Consider the following 14,953-nt stretch of genomic DNA (forward strand, 5'->3'; position numbering starts at 1 on the left):
GCAATTTCTTGATTCTCCGGCATTCCCAGTAAAATTTTCCGCTTCCTCATAGGGGTAACGGATCAAACCTTGGCCCATTATGCTACGGTTGAGCACATTTATCGTTATAAATCTTCATATATTGCATTTCCAACCAGAGTTATTCCACCAGCCGGCTTGCTTACATTTGGTTATGACGCCAAATAGCGAAAAACGACGATGAATGTCCGCAATATCTCATTAAAACCAGCGAAAGTCTCGAGAGAAATGGACAAAACGTCGGCATCTTGTCCCTATCAGGTGGATAATTTTTCAGCCCACTTGGGACGAGTGATTGTCGATTTCGAATATAAGAAAGATAAAGATGGGTTGCTTTTCATAGTACCAGTCATTTTGCTTGTGTTGAATAAAGGCAGCATGCAAACAAATAGAGAAAATCTAATCATCTTATTGAGCGTGAATTCTAATTGGTTGCATGTAAAATACTACCACACTGATTGTGAGAGTGCGTTTTCGATTCCCCAATAGCACGATTACCAAGGACATACTAACGAAAATACTATTATATGAATCATTTATTTCCCAAATATTAACCATATTTGCAAGTGAAGAAGTTTAGAAAAATGAAAACTGTATTAAAAACTGCAATTGCAAAAAGGCTACATGTTCTAGCCCTCATGTTGTGCCTTCAAACAAATTGCATACGTTAATTATTGGCTGCCGCATAATTTTGAGATTTACTGCTAGTTGAAACCATGGCAGTTGGGTTGCTTTCGCTCTCACGATACTCTCAAAGAAACTTTTTTCCAAAACGTAAACAATGCTTTACGTGGGGATGATGCATAACGCACTACTGAAGAAAGCTAATTGTAAAACTTATTCTAGGCAATTAATTGCTTTGTACTGTGCATAAACAGTTATAAGTGTGCAAACTACCTGATATTATTACGACTAAAATAAATACTCCCCCTAAACAATTAGAAAATTCCCATAAGAAAATAGAAAATTGCCAATAAAGAAATCAGGGTATGAGCAATAAATAAATATAAAATTTCCACAAATAAAACAAAATTTCCATAAACAATTAAAAATTTTCCACAAAACAAAAATAAATAAGCACTTTTAAAAGCAAAAATTGCAATTATAAAAGAAGAATTTTCCATAAAAAAAATGTTCCACGGAAATAATTACAAAATTTCCATAAATAAATCAATATTAGCAATAAAAAATAACAAAATTTTCCACAAAATAAATATATTTTTTCCATAACAAAATAAAAATTTTCCACGAAATGATCAATAAAAAGCAATAAAAAAAATAAGAAAATTTCCATAAAGAAATATAAAAAAGCAATCAAACTGTGCTTTTTTTTCCATAGATGACCCCTTCTTTAAAAGCGTTTAAAATTCATGTAAAATTTCATCAGCTTTATTGCTTTCTTGTATTTTTTAATGGAAATTTTCTTATTTTTTTATTGCTCTTTATTGATTATTTTGTGGAAAATTTTTATTTTTTTATGGAAAAATATATTTATTTTGTGGAAAATTTTGTAATTGTTTATTGCTAATATTGAATCATTCGTATTTTTTTCGTGGAACATTTTCATTTCTTTATGGAAAATTCTTCTTTTATAATTGCTTTTTTTTGCTTTTAAAAGTGTTTATTTATTTTCGTTTTGTGGAAAATTTTTAATTGTTTATGAAAATTTTGGTTTATTTGTGGAAGTTTTATATTTATTTATTGCTCATACCCTGATTTCTTTATTGGCAATTTCCTAATTGTTTGTGGAAAATTTCTAATTTTTAATGGAAATTTTATTTAGCTGCCATATTATTACACAATTCTCGGGTACTTATTCAAAAGGACGTATGTGATTTTGTAAACAAAGATCCAAACATCGATTTGCCCAATCTGATAGCACTCCCATGCAAGCCATCACCACAGACAGGAAGGGGAAGCCTTCGGCTACCTGTTGGTGGTGTTGGTTTGCGTGGGAGTGCCATCAGATTGGACAAATCGACGTTTGAATCTTTGTTTACAAAATCACATACGTCCTTTTGAATAAGTACCCGAGAATTATTCATAAATACAATTATTGGATGCTTGTTTTTAACTCTGCCTGCATTGAAGTTTCATGATTGGTACGTGCGTTTGATTCCACTCCTCTCTATATCGATCAGCTGTTGTGAATCCTCTCAAAACTCTCACGTGTTTCAACTTCCCGAGTTGAGAGAATACTTTTTCGGTATCATTTTACAGATCAAAATACTTTTTGCAAGCAATAATAAATCTAAATTATGATGAAGGTATTTGTCAAGTAATTTGACTTGAAATTATTCCCATGAAATGACGTTGAAATTTTATCTAATGAAACATACGATCCATTGTATCTTTCCATTATTAAATGAGAAATGGATGATAAAAGATGATAAAACTAAATATTCTTACACTAATTGGCGAAATTATGAAGAAAATGGTGTATCGAACCACGAAAGGTTGATGCTTGAACCGTTTTTGCTTGAATCGTGTTTGAAAGCCGTAAGGTAGGCAATTATTTTTGGTATGTTCTGCGAATGAAAGCGATTATATCGTGATTCCAGAAAAGCATCATGAGGGCCCATTTACAAACTACAAGACGTTTTAGGTTGTGGGAAGGTACTTGTCTGAGCGTTAAGGACTTTATAAATTTCAGAAACCTACCATACATGAAGCATTACTAGAGGCTTGGTGTGGGTTGAGTTTAGCGTTATGTTATTTGCGAATAAAACTTAACCGCTGAGTGGATTAACTTGTTTTTACAAAAAATCTTAGCAAACTAATCGCAACCATCGGATATTCCATCTGCAGCTTTCAGTTATTTTCTCCAGTACGGGTTATTGGTGAGAATGTTTTGATTTTAGAGTTTCACCTATACTAACGTAGTGCTACAAATCGAAAGCGCATGCCACCATTTGGCTACGGGTGCCCCCAGTATTGTCCAAAAATGTTTTGATTAATTATGTCGCTATACTAATGGAAATTGTGAAATAAGAATGATAGCTGACATAGTGTGGTTGTTATCCATTCATCTGATGTGCGAAAGCAGGTATGTTCATTCATAAAACTCTTTAATTGGGCAAAAGAAAAACTCTAGCACAGCCAGCCTGCATAAGTCAACGAAACATGGCTCCTAAAAACCGAGTCAAAGTGATTTTTCACGCAAGATAATTGGTTTTAATAGTTTAAGAAGTGTATAAATCTAGAGTTATGAGGCAGATATATGTTTGATACACTTTAATAATTAATATCTCCCTACAAATTGACGTATTATCGCTGAAATATTGATTAATTTGCGCGATGAGCCAATGTTACATCCAGGGCCAACATTACCGCCCGTTACCCTAAATATGAACAATGCGGATCCCAAGATAAATTATATTGCCGTCCGTGAATTATATTGTCGGAAAGCAAGTGCAAACTCTTTTTTATATATAGACGTTGTTATGCAAAGTAGGCGGTTAGTAAAGAGTGTTCACCATTCCTGAATGAGCACATTCTCTTGTTCCTAGTCTTGGATCATATGTTCCGGGAGTTGCAAGGCCATGTTAAGTACTAATTTGTAGTTGAATTGGTTCTCAGATACATACATAGGGGAAGTGCACCGGTTTTGGCGAAATTAGTGCCTAATTTGGCCAACCCTAAAAAATACATATTTTTCCAAAATATTCGATCAGTTGAAAGCAGCGTTGAAGCGTGAAGGATATATCTCTTGCTGGAACTAATAAAACCATTGCGAATTGCTTTATTTTTGGAGTTATTCGAAAAATTGGCCAAATTAGGAACATGGCCAAAACCGGTACAGTTCCTCTATTTCATTATTCAACGACACCTGAAATAAAAGTTAAGTTAATAAGCATAGTATAAAACAAATAAGAAAACTTGAACTCTTGCGTAAATTGCTTTGTTGACAGAGAAATAAATATAATTAATGGATATCGTTGGTAACGGTGAAAATAATCGTTTGCTTAAACGAAAATTTTAGTTCAGTGTTTGGAAACAGTTCTTGTTACACTTTTTAAAACATCCACCATTATGGTTGGAATGGAAAGCTGGATTAATATTAATCCTATTATGTAGGGTAAATCTGTTTAAAGAAAGAATTGCAGTTTTTTTTTGTTAAAGTTTTACCTCGTGTTGAATATATTGGGATGACCATTCACCATAAAATATGTCCCTAGGGAAGATGTTTCCATAAGTTAGTTTGTTTACAAGAATAGAATGCTTAGCACGATACCTGAACGACGCGATATTTTGAAGAAAATGGAAAATTTGTATTGATAATAAAATTTGTTATTATTCAGTTATCAGTTAATCACATGATTGATAACTAAATATCAAAATGATAATAAGGATAACTTAGCGTGTTATCAGTTTAATATCATTTCAGTTATCTGCCTTTGCTCGGGCAGCATGTCAATCGGTGAACATCAAACCTCGGCCTCTTCTTGTCAGATCTCCGTGGCTGCCGTCATCGTATTTTACTCCAGCCATTTGGGGCCAGACAGCACCATGAATGGACAGGTGCATTTGGAAGAGTGTCTCCGAAAACGACTTATCCTGCTCCTGAAGGCCAACGATCTTCTGGCCGAATTTGTCATCATGCCACTACACGAAGGACGTGCTAGAGCGGCATAAGACGAATGATGTTGATTCCGTGCCGAAAGATCTGAACTCCAAACAATCTGGAACTGCGCCCAATAGAATAAATACAGGGACATTATGAAAGATCACCGTCTCAAACTTAGGTTTGTGGTGCAGAATGTAGAAAAAATGAAGAAAGCATGGGGTACCTAATATGCAATAAAAATGTCAATCTTGAGGTCGTGCAGAACCTCATGGGTGTACTTAAGCCCAAGGTTCGCGCATTTGAATATAAAGGCGAAATAAATTGTATAAAAAATGCCAAAACTCACGTAAATTTTTCCTTTTACTCTATGAAAATTTGAATTTTGATAATGATTTTTTTTGTGGGGATTTTAAACAGTACACCCTTTTGATATTTGTGACAAAATGTAAAATGTAATACTGGAGCGCATACCCTAACATACTTAACTACAATTTGATTAAATGGAATAGTACTAAACTCGCCTTATGAGATGTGAAGACTTTCCACTAAAAGGACTTAAATAATTTTCTTTTCTTACAATTTGAGTAAATACACACTCACGCTCATCTACTGGCGAAGTGAGTAAACTATCAACACATCCGCTCGGCATACTACGATCCGTTCAATATCTTCACATATGGAGGATGTAGATAACCTATGATAACAAGATAAAATAACAAGAGCAAAATAAATGAATTTTTGTTTGTTTTATTTTCAAGCTGGTCAAAATATATTTTAAATTGTGATAAACTGTTGAAAAGTTTCTAATAAAAAACAACGCAATTGGTGTTCATAAAAATTGCTCACTTTATTCAAAAAGTCTATCACTAAATAATAACCGTTTCAATATCATCAAACACTTTAAGCAGTTTCCGTCTTTTCAGTCGACACGACGGTAGTGGTACCGGAGGCGACCGACTGCGAATCGTCAGCAGGATCCGTACAAGACAGCGATGGAAATTTCTGGTACAGGGCGGCTCGGTACTTCGGATGGCTGATTCCGTACACGATAGGGTTGTACACGGCGTTGGCTTTGGCGAACAACGATCCCCAGATTGTGGCCAGGGGAGTAATTGGCGAAGCCTTGAAGATTCCAGTGTAGTTGATTACAAGGTATGGGGTCCACGCCAAGAACCACAGCGAAATTGTGACCAGGGCGACCTTGGCCAGTTTCATTTCGGTGCTGGTGTTCTGGGCTTCGGATGATCGTAGGGAGGCAACGTTCATCTTCTTGGCTTGTTCTCGCATGTTTTTCTCGTGGGCAGACACGGCCTTGATGATGAAGGTATAAGAGTAGATGATCAGGAACAATGGCGCGAAATATACAAACACCGAGTACACCATGATGTACGAACGGCTGCTGAAAGTGTCGGTAAGATAGTCAGTTCCACAAGCGCTCATGTTTCCTTCCGGAACATATCGGTTCCAGCCGAAGAGAGGAGCCATAGTCCAGGCCAAGGTAGAAACCCAGACTCCAAGGATACGAGCCAAGGCACCGTTGTTGGTCAGTGGCTTGCCTGACAAGCCATTTACGATGACATTGTAACGGTCAAACGCAATCATAGTCATGGTCCAGATTGAGACGCAGCCGAAGAGTGATCCAAACATGCCGTAGACCTCGCATGCGAAGGGGCCGAAGACCCAGGTCTCGTAGTAGCAGTTGATCACCATTGGCGGTCCCATGGTAAACATCATCAGGAAGTCCGAGAAGGCTAGATTGACCACTAGCAGGTTGGATGGGGTTCGGAGCGTTTTGGTGTTGGTGAAGATGTACATGACCATTCCGTTGCCGACCAGCGAGACGAAGCAAAGGACGGCGATGGCGAAGCCCAGGAGTGAGTGCCACAGCGGATTCATCGGTGGGAACTGGTACCAGTGGGCGTCCACCATGTGCAGCATGTCGGCCGGAACTCTGTCCACCACGGTCAGATTGGTGACCATTCCGCTGCCCGCTGATTGGGAAGCTACCCACGCTCCGTACGAGGCCATGTTAGAATTTTGCTTCCAATCACAAAAGTACGCAAGGAATGTGATCAAACTCACAACACCACAGTTGTTAGCTTTTCAAGTGGAGCTGAAGAAAATCGCAACAAAGGCGAACTACTTCAGAACCAAATAACGACTCGATTTGGCTGTGATATTTTCCCAGTTTATATAGTTATTATTTCGCAGATGTAATTCAATTAGAAGTGAGACACAAAGCGTACATTCATTTTCATACATATATGATTTGTCTTGCATTCCTGATTCTAATATAATTTTCGGTTCGTTGGAAAAGTCGCGAGCATCTTCACATATCGAGAATCATTATCCTACAGCAATAAAAACTCCCAAATTTTGGCGACAATTAGACGCAATTCTCCGCAGGAAAGCGCACATCAATGCATGAACTACCCACGAATTCTGTTTTTCTCTACCAGCTTTCCCGCACTTGATTGCTGAGAGAGCAGAAAAACTTGATGCAACCGCAAGCAATCTCGCCTAATTGACGAAAATGAACCGCACTCTTCTCGTGGATGATGCCCTCCGAACAGAAGGATCTGTGATTTCGTTCAACTGAAGTGCTTCGCAACATCCGTTCCGGGAAAACGCTTTGATGATGCTTCTGTCGTCTCTGATTTGTGTGATTATGGCATTTTCGATATTCTTGCATTGAAGGAATGAGCGAATTCGCTAAAAATTTAATGGGATGGTAATTTCTTTATTTTTGCAGCAGTAATTCCTTCAACACTTCCTGTCTTATTGTACATTTTTATTGATAATGGTTACCTCAACTTGTGGTTGTTATGATGAATCAACCGCGCCATAGGTGAATGAATCCATGTTTAACCCATCCGTTGATATTTCGACAATCCACAATCTAAACTTCGTCTGCGTTCACAGCGGGATGCAAATGTGTCGAGCACGATGCCGCAGCACAATCCGTCATCGTCCTCCCTGGAGTGCATGTGACAGAGACAACCGCTGTGCATGGCAAGATGTGGAGTGCATTAAATCGCATACGGATCTCCTTTTTTTCTGCTGCTCACACAGGACATGACCGTACCAAAACCGCAAGGTCCCTTTGAACTCCATATACGGCGCGTGTTTCCTCTTTCCGAATCGGCGATGGCACCTCAAATGTGCCATTTTTCCGAATGACACTACCTCGAACGAAACTGACCCATACTGGGTTGTCACTTCAAAATCTTTTATGTTAAAGATGAACGCCTGCATTATCTTTGAAGGAAGGTTTTAAGCTCAAGCTAGAATTTGACTCGGGTATAGAATCTTCGGCATCATTTCCACAGTAATGGATGAAATACTTTTTCTTAGCTCCTATTGCATGATTTGAAGAAATAAAAATTATTGTAGAACATTTACACACAAACTAATAACTCATAAAAATCTATAAGCATAAAAATGAATTTCTGTCTGTCTGAACCTTATAGACTTCGCAACTACTGAACCGATCGGCGTGAAAATTTGTATGAAGAGGTTTTTGGGGCTGGGGAAGGTTCTTATGATGGTTCTAGACCCCTCCCCCCTTTGGAAAGGGGGCTCCCATACAAATGAAATAAAAATTTCTGCATAACTCGAAAGCTAATCAGGGAATAAATCAATTTTAGGCGAAACGTACGTCGGGTCTGCAAGTATTAAATAAAATTAAAATCAAAATCAGACTAGAGAATATTTCATAGTGGTGCATTTCGGGATAATAACGCTCGGCGTAGCTGCGTATACAGATTTTTCGTATGTCCCATTCCAATGGCGATGATGCTGCTGGTGGTCGAAAAAATTGGGTCAGCAGATAATTAGGTTATCTCGCTCGGGTTTAGTTTTAAGCTTCTCGTTTGCCTCCTGAGCAGTAATCTAACGCAATTCCATGCGATTAGAAATTCACATTTTAAAGTATTTTTGAATGCTCAATACAGTTGATGATAATGGAGGCATAAAGATACGAAAGTTCGTTATTCTATCTTGCTTCTATCTTGTTGGTATTTAATTTAAAACCAACGATTTGAGCCTACGAACCCATAAAGAATCCGATTGACAGTCAACATCCGATCAATACATGCCACGTTGAAAAATATAAAGCGACGCACTTGTAATCGCACCAATCCCGGCCCAGGAGAACAGAATTATTGCCATTCCCATATTATACAACGGGAGGAAATTTTCCCATCTTTTGTCACGCTGACAATCACATTCACACAATCGCATATCCTGCTGCGTTGCACCTCCGGCTCCTATCGTGGTGACATCAGTTGCCGCATGTTCATATGGTGTTTGGCCCTTGAAGCAGTCGACCGGCTGCCTGTCTGAAACCAATCAAGACACGCCTGATACCGATCCGGGGTATAGCACAGATAGGGGTGGTGGTGGAAAATGGCAGAATCTAACAACATCTTTCAAGCGGGTTGGCCAGACGGTGGAAAGCGTGGCATGGCGCGCCAGGGGGGGAAGCCCCATTCTCTTGCTTCTTTAACCCTCAACAAAGTCAATATGCTGGAAAATGAAAGGGAAAAAAAGATTCAAGTGATTTTTCCCCCTTGGAGCTTGAGACGAGCTGCCCGGATAGATTTCGCCGAGCGCGAGCTGAATGCTGTCAAGGATGTCTTTTGCAGATACGGGTTACGATTGAAAAGAAATGTGGCAAATGAATGGAATTGAGAGACGTGTAGTGCTATTGGGATGATGAATTAATTTTCTTACCATGTGAATAGTGAGTTTTTATCCGGATGCTAATGTTGACAATAGAGAGTGCTTCATGGAGCTGTTACTTTTGTTTTTAAGGATGTGATATAAAAACTTTACATTCACATTAAATTCAAGTGAAAAAGTGTAACCAATTTTATTGCATTTATTTAACATAATTACGTTTCTTTTTTATTTCAAGTGTATCATCTCATTGTTGACATTCTGTACATGACGGCAACTACCAACAAGTGGTACATTTTAAATTGTATGAAACTATTAATCAAAAATTCAACTAGTACATCTTATTCTTAAATTTGATTCGTAACAACACGCAAGTACAGTAAAGTTTAATAGTAGCTCTTTTAGGCAGACATCATGTACGCGTACAAAAATGGATGAGATTGAGCAACGACTGCTACGCGCACATAACATTTAGGGCACGCGAGTCTCACGAAGCTTGTGTACCTCACATTAACATTGGTGAGTCGCATTGAGACATATCAATGTGATCAGCTCATGCGCTGTTTGCCATGGCAAACCTTTGCAAACAACAGCGGAGGTGCGTAAAACAGCTTGGGCGGGAAATTTTCATTCAATAATATCGTCACCTAAGTAACGCCAGCTATGATTTGCTAGCGCATGCGATGAGTCTCATCAGACGTACATTGAGACACGCTCACTCAGTTATTTTATGCGCGCGCTAGCTTCTCTCGTCGCACTGAATCGGTGCTACGTGAGCTTTTGTAGCTCATGGCACACTGTCTCATCCATGTATACACGAGAATCAAGAGACTCTGCTTTTAGGTACCGGTTGAAGAAAAAACAGTATGAAAAAACTGAAGCGCAAGAAATAATGGAGCAGAACGATTTGCGGAGGTTTTACAGACTGTCAAAGGCCTGTGTAGGAAGACTGTTACGTTTAGTATTGTTTGTAAGCTTTGAAGAATATTATTATGTGATTGAAAATCATTAATACTTGCAATCGACAATAAAACAAAACGCAAGCACCATCCCGCACACCTGCATAACGCACCAACAGTCGGTTTTAATGCGAATCGAAAATCCAACCCTGCATCAAATATGCGGCGCAAAGCGGCGCGCCACTGCAGTAGTTTGACAGCAGAAAAGATATTTTAGTTACTAGATAAAGATTGTCGCTGTCGTCGCTGTCCGGAACATCTTTTGCTGGCGAGGATAGGGGAGCTAAATGTCAAAGAAGGAAAATCCATACGATTTGACAGGTATGTACCACACATGTTTCGGACAGCAGAACAAAGGGAACAGTAGCGACAATCTTTATCTAGTAACTAAAATATCTTTTGACAGGAGCCACTGGCACACGCACACCACGAACGGCAACACCGCAAGCCAGATCGAAGAGGAAATGAGTCTTCACTTTTTTCGGTACCTCCGTGCGAGAAGATCGTCGCCGCCACAACGAGGCGAAAAGTTATAAAATCCCTTCGCGGGAATCACAGTGCGCGGTTTGTGAGTGATTTTCACCGGTGGTTTAATTCGGGAACCGAAATTCACCCGAAATCGTTCACCGTGAGGTAAATCCGGTTTCGAGACGCCGGCAACAAACGCACCAAAGGTGGGAGTTGTTCGATCGCACGCCACGATGCAGGCATGACCTCACTACCATCGCAGGTCAAGCAAAAGTTCCGGAATCACGCAGGAAGGTAGATGGCTCAAGAAAGCACGACTTCGAACGCAAGTTGACTTCAGTCAACGGGCCGCCAATCGAAGGGCAAAAGGTAATCCTATTTTTATCGTTGCGCGACATAAGCATAACCCCATGCGATTTATAAGAGAGCAGATGCGTGTTTTGGTCGAAAGATCATTCAAGATTACCTTTGTTTGGGTCCCATCTCACTGCTCAATCTACGGCAATGAGAAGGCAGACTCGCTGGCAAAGGTGGGCGCACAGGAAGGTGAAGTTTATGATAGACAATACTCGAGCAACGAGTTTTTCCCATTAGTCCGTCAGAGTACTCTTCAAAGTTGGCAAAGAAATTGGACACACAACGAACTTGGACGGTGGCTATTTTCCATAGTTCCAAAAGTTTCTGGGAGAGCGTGGTTCAGAGGTGAGGACTTAAGTCGAGGCTTCATTCGCGTGATGTCGAGACTTATGTCTAATCACTATTCACTAAACGCACATCTGTACAGAATAAACCTTGTCGATAGCAACTTATGTAGGTGCGGAGCCAGTTATGATGACATCAATCACGTAGTTCGGTCCTGCTCGGAAAATGACGCCTCCAGAGAGCAATTATTGGATACCCTTGTGGCCCGAGGTAAACAACCCTTCAGGGAAGTTCGCGGTGTTTTGGGAGATCGTGATGTTGTCTATATGCAGGCCATTTATAGTTTTCTTTGTGCTTCTGACATCAAAATCTAACATTTTGTTTTTTTTTTCTTTAAAGTTTTTTTTTTGTTCTGTCTAGTCCTTTTTGTTCCGTAGAGCTCCATAGCTCTTGCCATCCGGGAGATGCTCCCAGTCGAACCATTACTCGAGCACGACGACACGCCACATCGTCACTGACGCCAAATGCTCGGATGAGAAGCTGAAATTCCCTGATCCCAAATCCTAAGCCCCGTCCATCCTTAAACATTGTAAACTAACCTCGAGTCACCACGAGTACGCTGGCTTCTACCCCCCTCTTACTAACCGTATAATAAAATGATATTGATTGTATATATCACAAAGAACAAGCTCCGTAAAGTGTTATACACGCCTGAGCCTACCAAAAAAACGAAATAGGAAAAAAAAACCCCATGCGATTTGCAGATCACCCGAAGGTCAGAACAAAACCACAGGGAAGTGAACCAAACACCCATCCGTCGGAGATCGGTTACAATTCCGTTAGAGCCAAAACAGCCCATTCGCTGGGTAAGTTGTACTGAAAAAAACTGAATGAGCAAACAATTCATATAAGTTGCTTTGGTAGGGTGTTTCTATGGGAGCTGAGCTGCGCATGCTGAAGGACGATTTGTGCTTGTGTTGATCCGGTGACTGTCGCGTGGAATTGGTGAAAGGCGTGCGGCCTCGTCAGCATCTACTGCCTCGGAGGGATCCCATCCAGTACACGGTCGACTGGACGGCCATAGGGATCTCCAGCAGAGGAGTTGCGCAGAAAAGGAAGTTTGCCAGCACGAAGAGATCATCGGAGGCGCAGTTGTCCCAGTAATCCCGTCGTCGCCATCAAGGAGGGAATTGGCCGGTATTTCCACCGCTAGTGCCGCCAGGAAAGCCGTCCGTTATAACCGCAAACGGAGGTCTGGAGACGAGACATCAAGCAGGAGCGATTGATGGCAAATCGTCGCAGATTATGGAGTTGTGCGAGGAGATGGGTGAGGCGAGACTAGGGGGACGTTAAAGAGCTGAAAAGCAAGGAGCCATCCGTTGCGGATAATGTTCACATAAAATGGTCTGCAGCTTGTACTTCCGCTGAACTTTAAACCTTCGAGGTCACTTGAATATTCATTATTTGCCAACGCTGCTTACAGTAGCAAGCGTTTGCCGATAAAAAAGTAGAAGAATCATGGATAAACAAGACCAGAGCCTTAAATAATCGGGATACGTTTTAGGAATAAAAATCTCTCGGGAGCATCGCTCCACGAGAGTAGGTGTTTTGATTTTCTGCTTTCGTTTGCATTCTGCCTTTGTTATACGTTAGTAAAATTGCAACCAACCTAACAGCAACTCATCTTTATCTTTCGTATGTTGGAAATCAACAGCCGCTTGTCCCAAGTGGGCTGAAAACAGCATCCACCTATAGAGCTTTAACTACTTGGTGCAATAACCAAAAGTAGGCAAATCGCCTGATGGCATAATATTGGTTAGAGCTCCAAGATATATAGATACTTACATAGAATTTAGTAAATTAGAATTTGTTGAACAGAAAGATTGATGTTATATCAATGCATAACATAATTGCATTATTTTTCAAGTGAGATATCGAGCTTTCCACTTTATATATATAATAATATTGTCAGTAACTGCTTCCGGGCACTGAACTGGAATTTGACTCTTAGCAAACCATGATTCTGTGTATCTATAGCGACTTGTTTATTATTTATAAACAAGAAAATTTCTGCAACTTGGCTTCAAATAATATTACATATCTTATGTCTCAATGATTAAAAACAATTCATTTCTTAAAAAAAAAATTCGCTAGAAAAAACTAGCTTCTCACGAAATTTAACGGAATTCCGCGGAATTTCGAAACAAATTTAAACTTAAACCATACTTTATATTATCAAAAATTTTGGCTACGCCGCTGAACTAAATCATAAAACTATTTTCAAAACTTTGTTATACAAATTTTTCTATTTACGCTTACTTTTTCAATGTTTCTATATTCCAACTGGAACTTGATCTGCTTTTCAATTTAGTATTATATCAGCACTTCCTCAGTTATTAATTGAAAACTTTTCTATGTCCGTCATTGCATGAGTATGTATCTTGTGTGGCAAGACAATGGATACAGTATGCCCAGGGTGTCGAGAAAGTTTCCAATCCGAAAACATCCTTGACCAGACCGAGAATGGAACTCGCTATCTCCGGATTGGCAATCCTACGCATTTGCTCGCATGGCTGTTTTAAATGCTTACTACATAACCCCGTTCTGAGTCGACAAAATCGTATTTAGTTTTCTTCTATAAAACGTCTTCAGTATTTTGTTAGAATTATCTATCAGAAAACGAAATGTATCTGTAACCATTCTATCCTATTTGTGTAAATGCAACCAGATATGTATATCAGATCAGTATAACTTTGTCAAAGATGCAAAGTCGTGTCGTGGATTCCAAGGGCCCCTTTGAAGCCTTTTTTCAGCGCCTTTTATTAATAACCGATTTCTTCACCTCCACTTATTCCTCAAACCAGTTTTACATTCATGGGTAAGGACATGGGTAAGCACCGCTTAAGAGTTAAAAAGGTCCTAAGGCATAAATTGACTGTAAGTCCTGTTTTTACACGGTTGGTTTTTACACGATTACGACCTCTAGCGTCAATGAAACTATGAGTTTCATAACCCTATGAAAAAAATCACAAAAAATCAAAGAAAACTTAGGAGGTATATAAATAGCTGGAAAGTTCAGGTTAACCGAGGAATTAAAGTATTGCAACCGTGTAAAAACAATATTGAGTGTAAACAATTGGTGAGCAGTGCATAGGTATTTGTTGTTTCTCGATCAATAATGAATAGCAACTACGATTTGTACAATTAATCAAGCTTAGCTCTCCTTTGACTATTTGCACAATATGTAAGGAACATTGCAAAGTCGTGGGAATTTCTAGATCTTTGCATGAAATTAGCAAAAAACAAAAATCCAGAACGGGTTGGATGATCATTAAAATTGCTGAGTTCTTTACTCGTGATTGCTTTCAGCTCATACTGACCATAACAGCTGTTTCTTGCACTTAATTGAAGTCGGTTGATGATGACAATTTGGCACCAATCTTTGCATTCCGGATATACACTATAAAAAGTTTGAATTTGGAAGGAATGATAGCCTTTTGATACAACTTTTTGTAAGAGAAAGGAAAAATTATTTCATATCTGGCAAACTGCTGCCGTAAAAACTTTGCGGTCACATTCGTGAAATAAATCTGAAAAACATATTTTTGTGCATTTTATA

General features: G+C 39.3%; 2 protein-coding genes across 2 annotated transcripts in view; both read right to left on the minus strand.

Annotated features, from left to right (window-relative positions):
- Positions 1-14,953, minus strand: part of LOC134219303 (uncharacterized) — a 621,614-nt gene that overhangs the window by 340,330 nt on the left and 266,331 nt on the right. The window lies entirely within an intron of this gene.
- Positions 5,408-6,743, minus strand: LOC134223669 (opsin-1-like). Its single transcript, XM_062702854.1, has one exon. The coding sequence runs from the start codon at positions 6,611-6,613 to the stop codon at positions 5,486-5,488; it is 1,128 nt and encodes a 375-aa protein (XP_062558838.1). The 5' UTR covers positions 6,614-6,743; the 3' UTR covers positions 5,408-5,485.

Source organism: Armigeres subalbatus, chromosome 3 (genome assembly GCF_024139115.2).
Source record: "Armigeres subalbatus isolate Guangzhou_Male chromosome 3, GZ_Asu_2, whole genome shotgun sequence".
In the NCBI taxonomy this organism is placed as follows: domain Eukaryota; kingdom Metazoa; phylum Arthropoda; class Insecta; order Diptera; family Culicidae; genus Armigeres; species Armigeres subalbatus.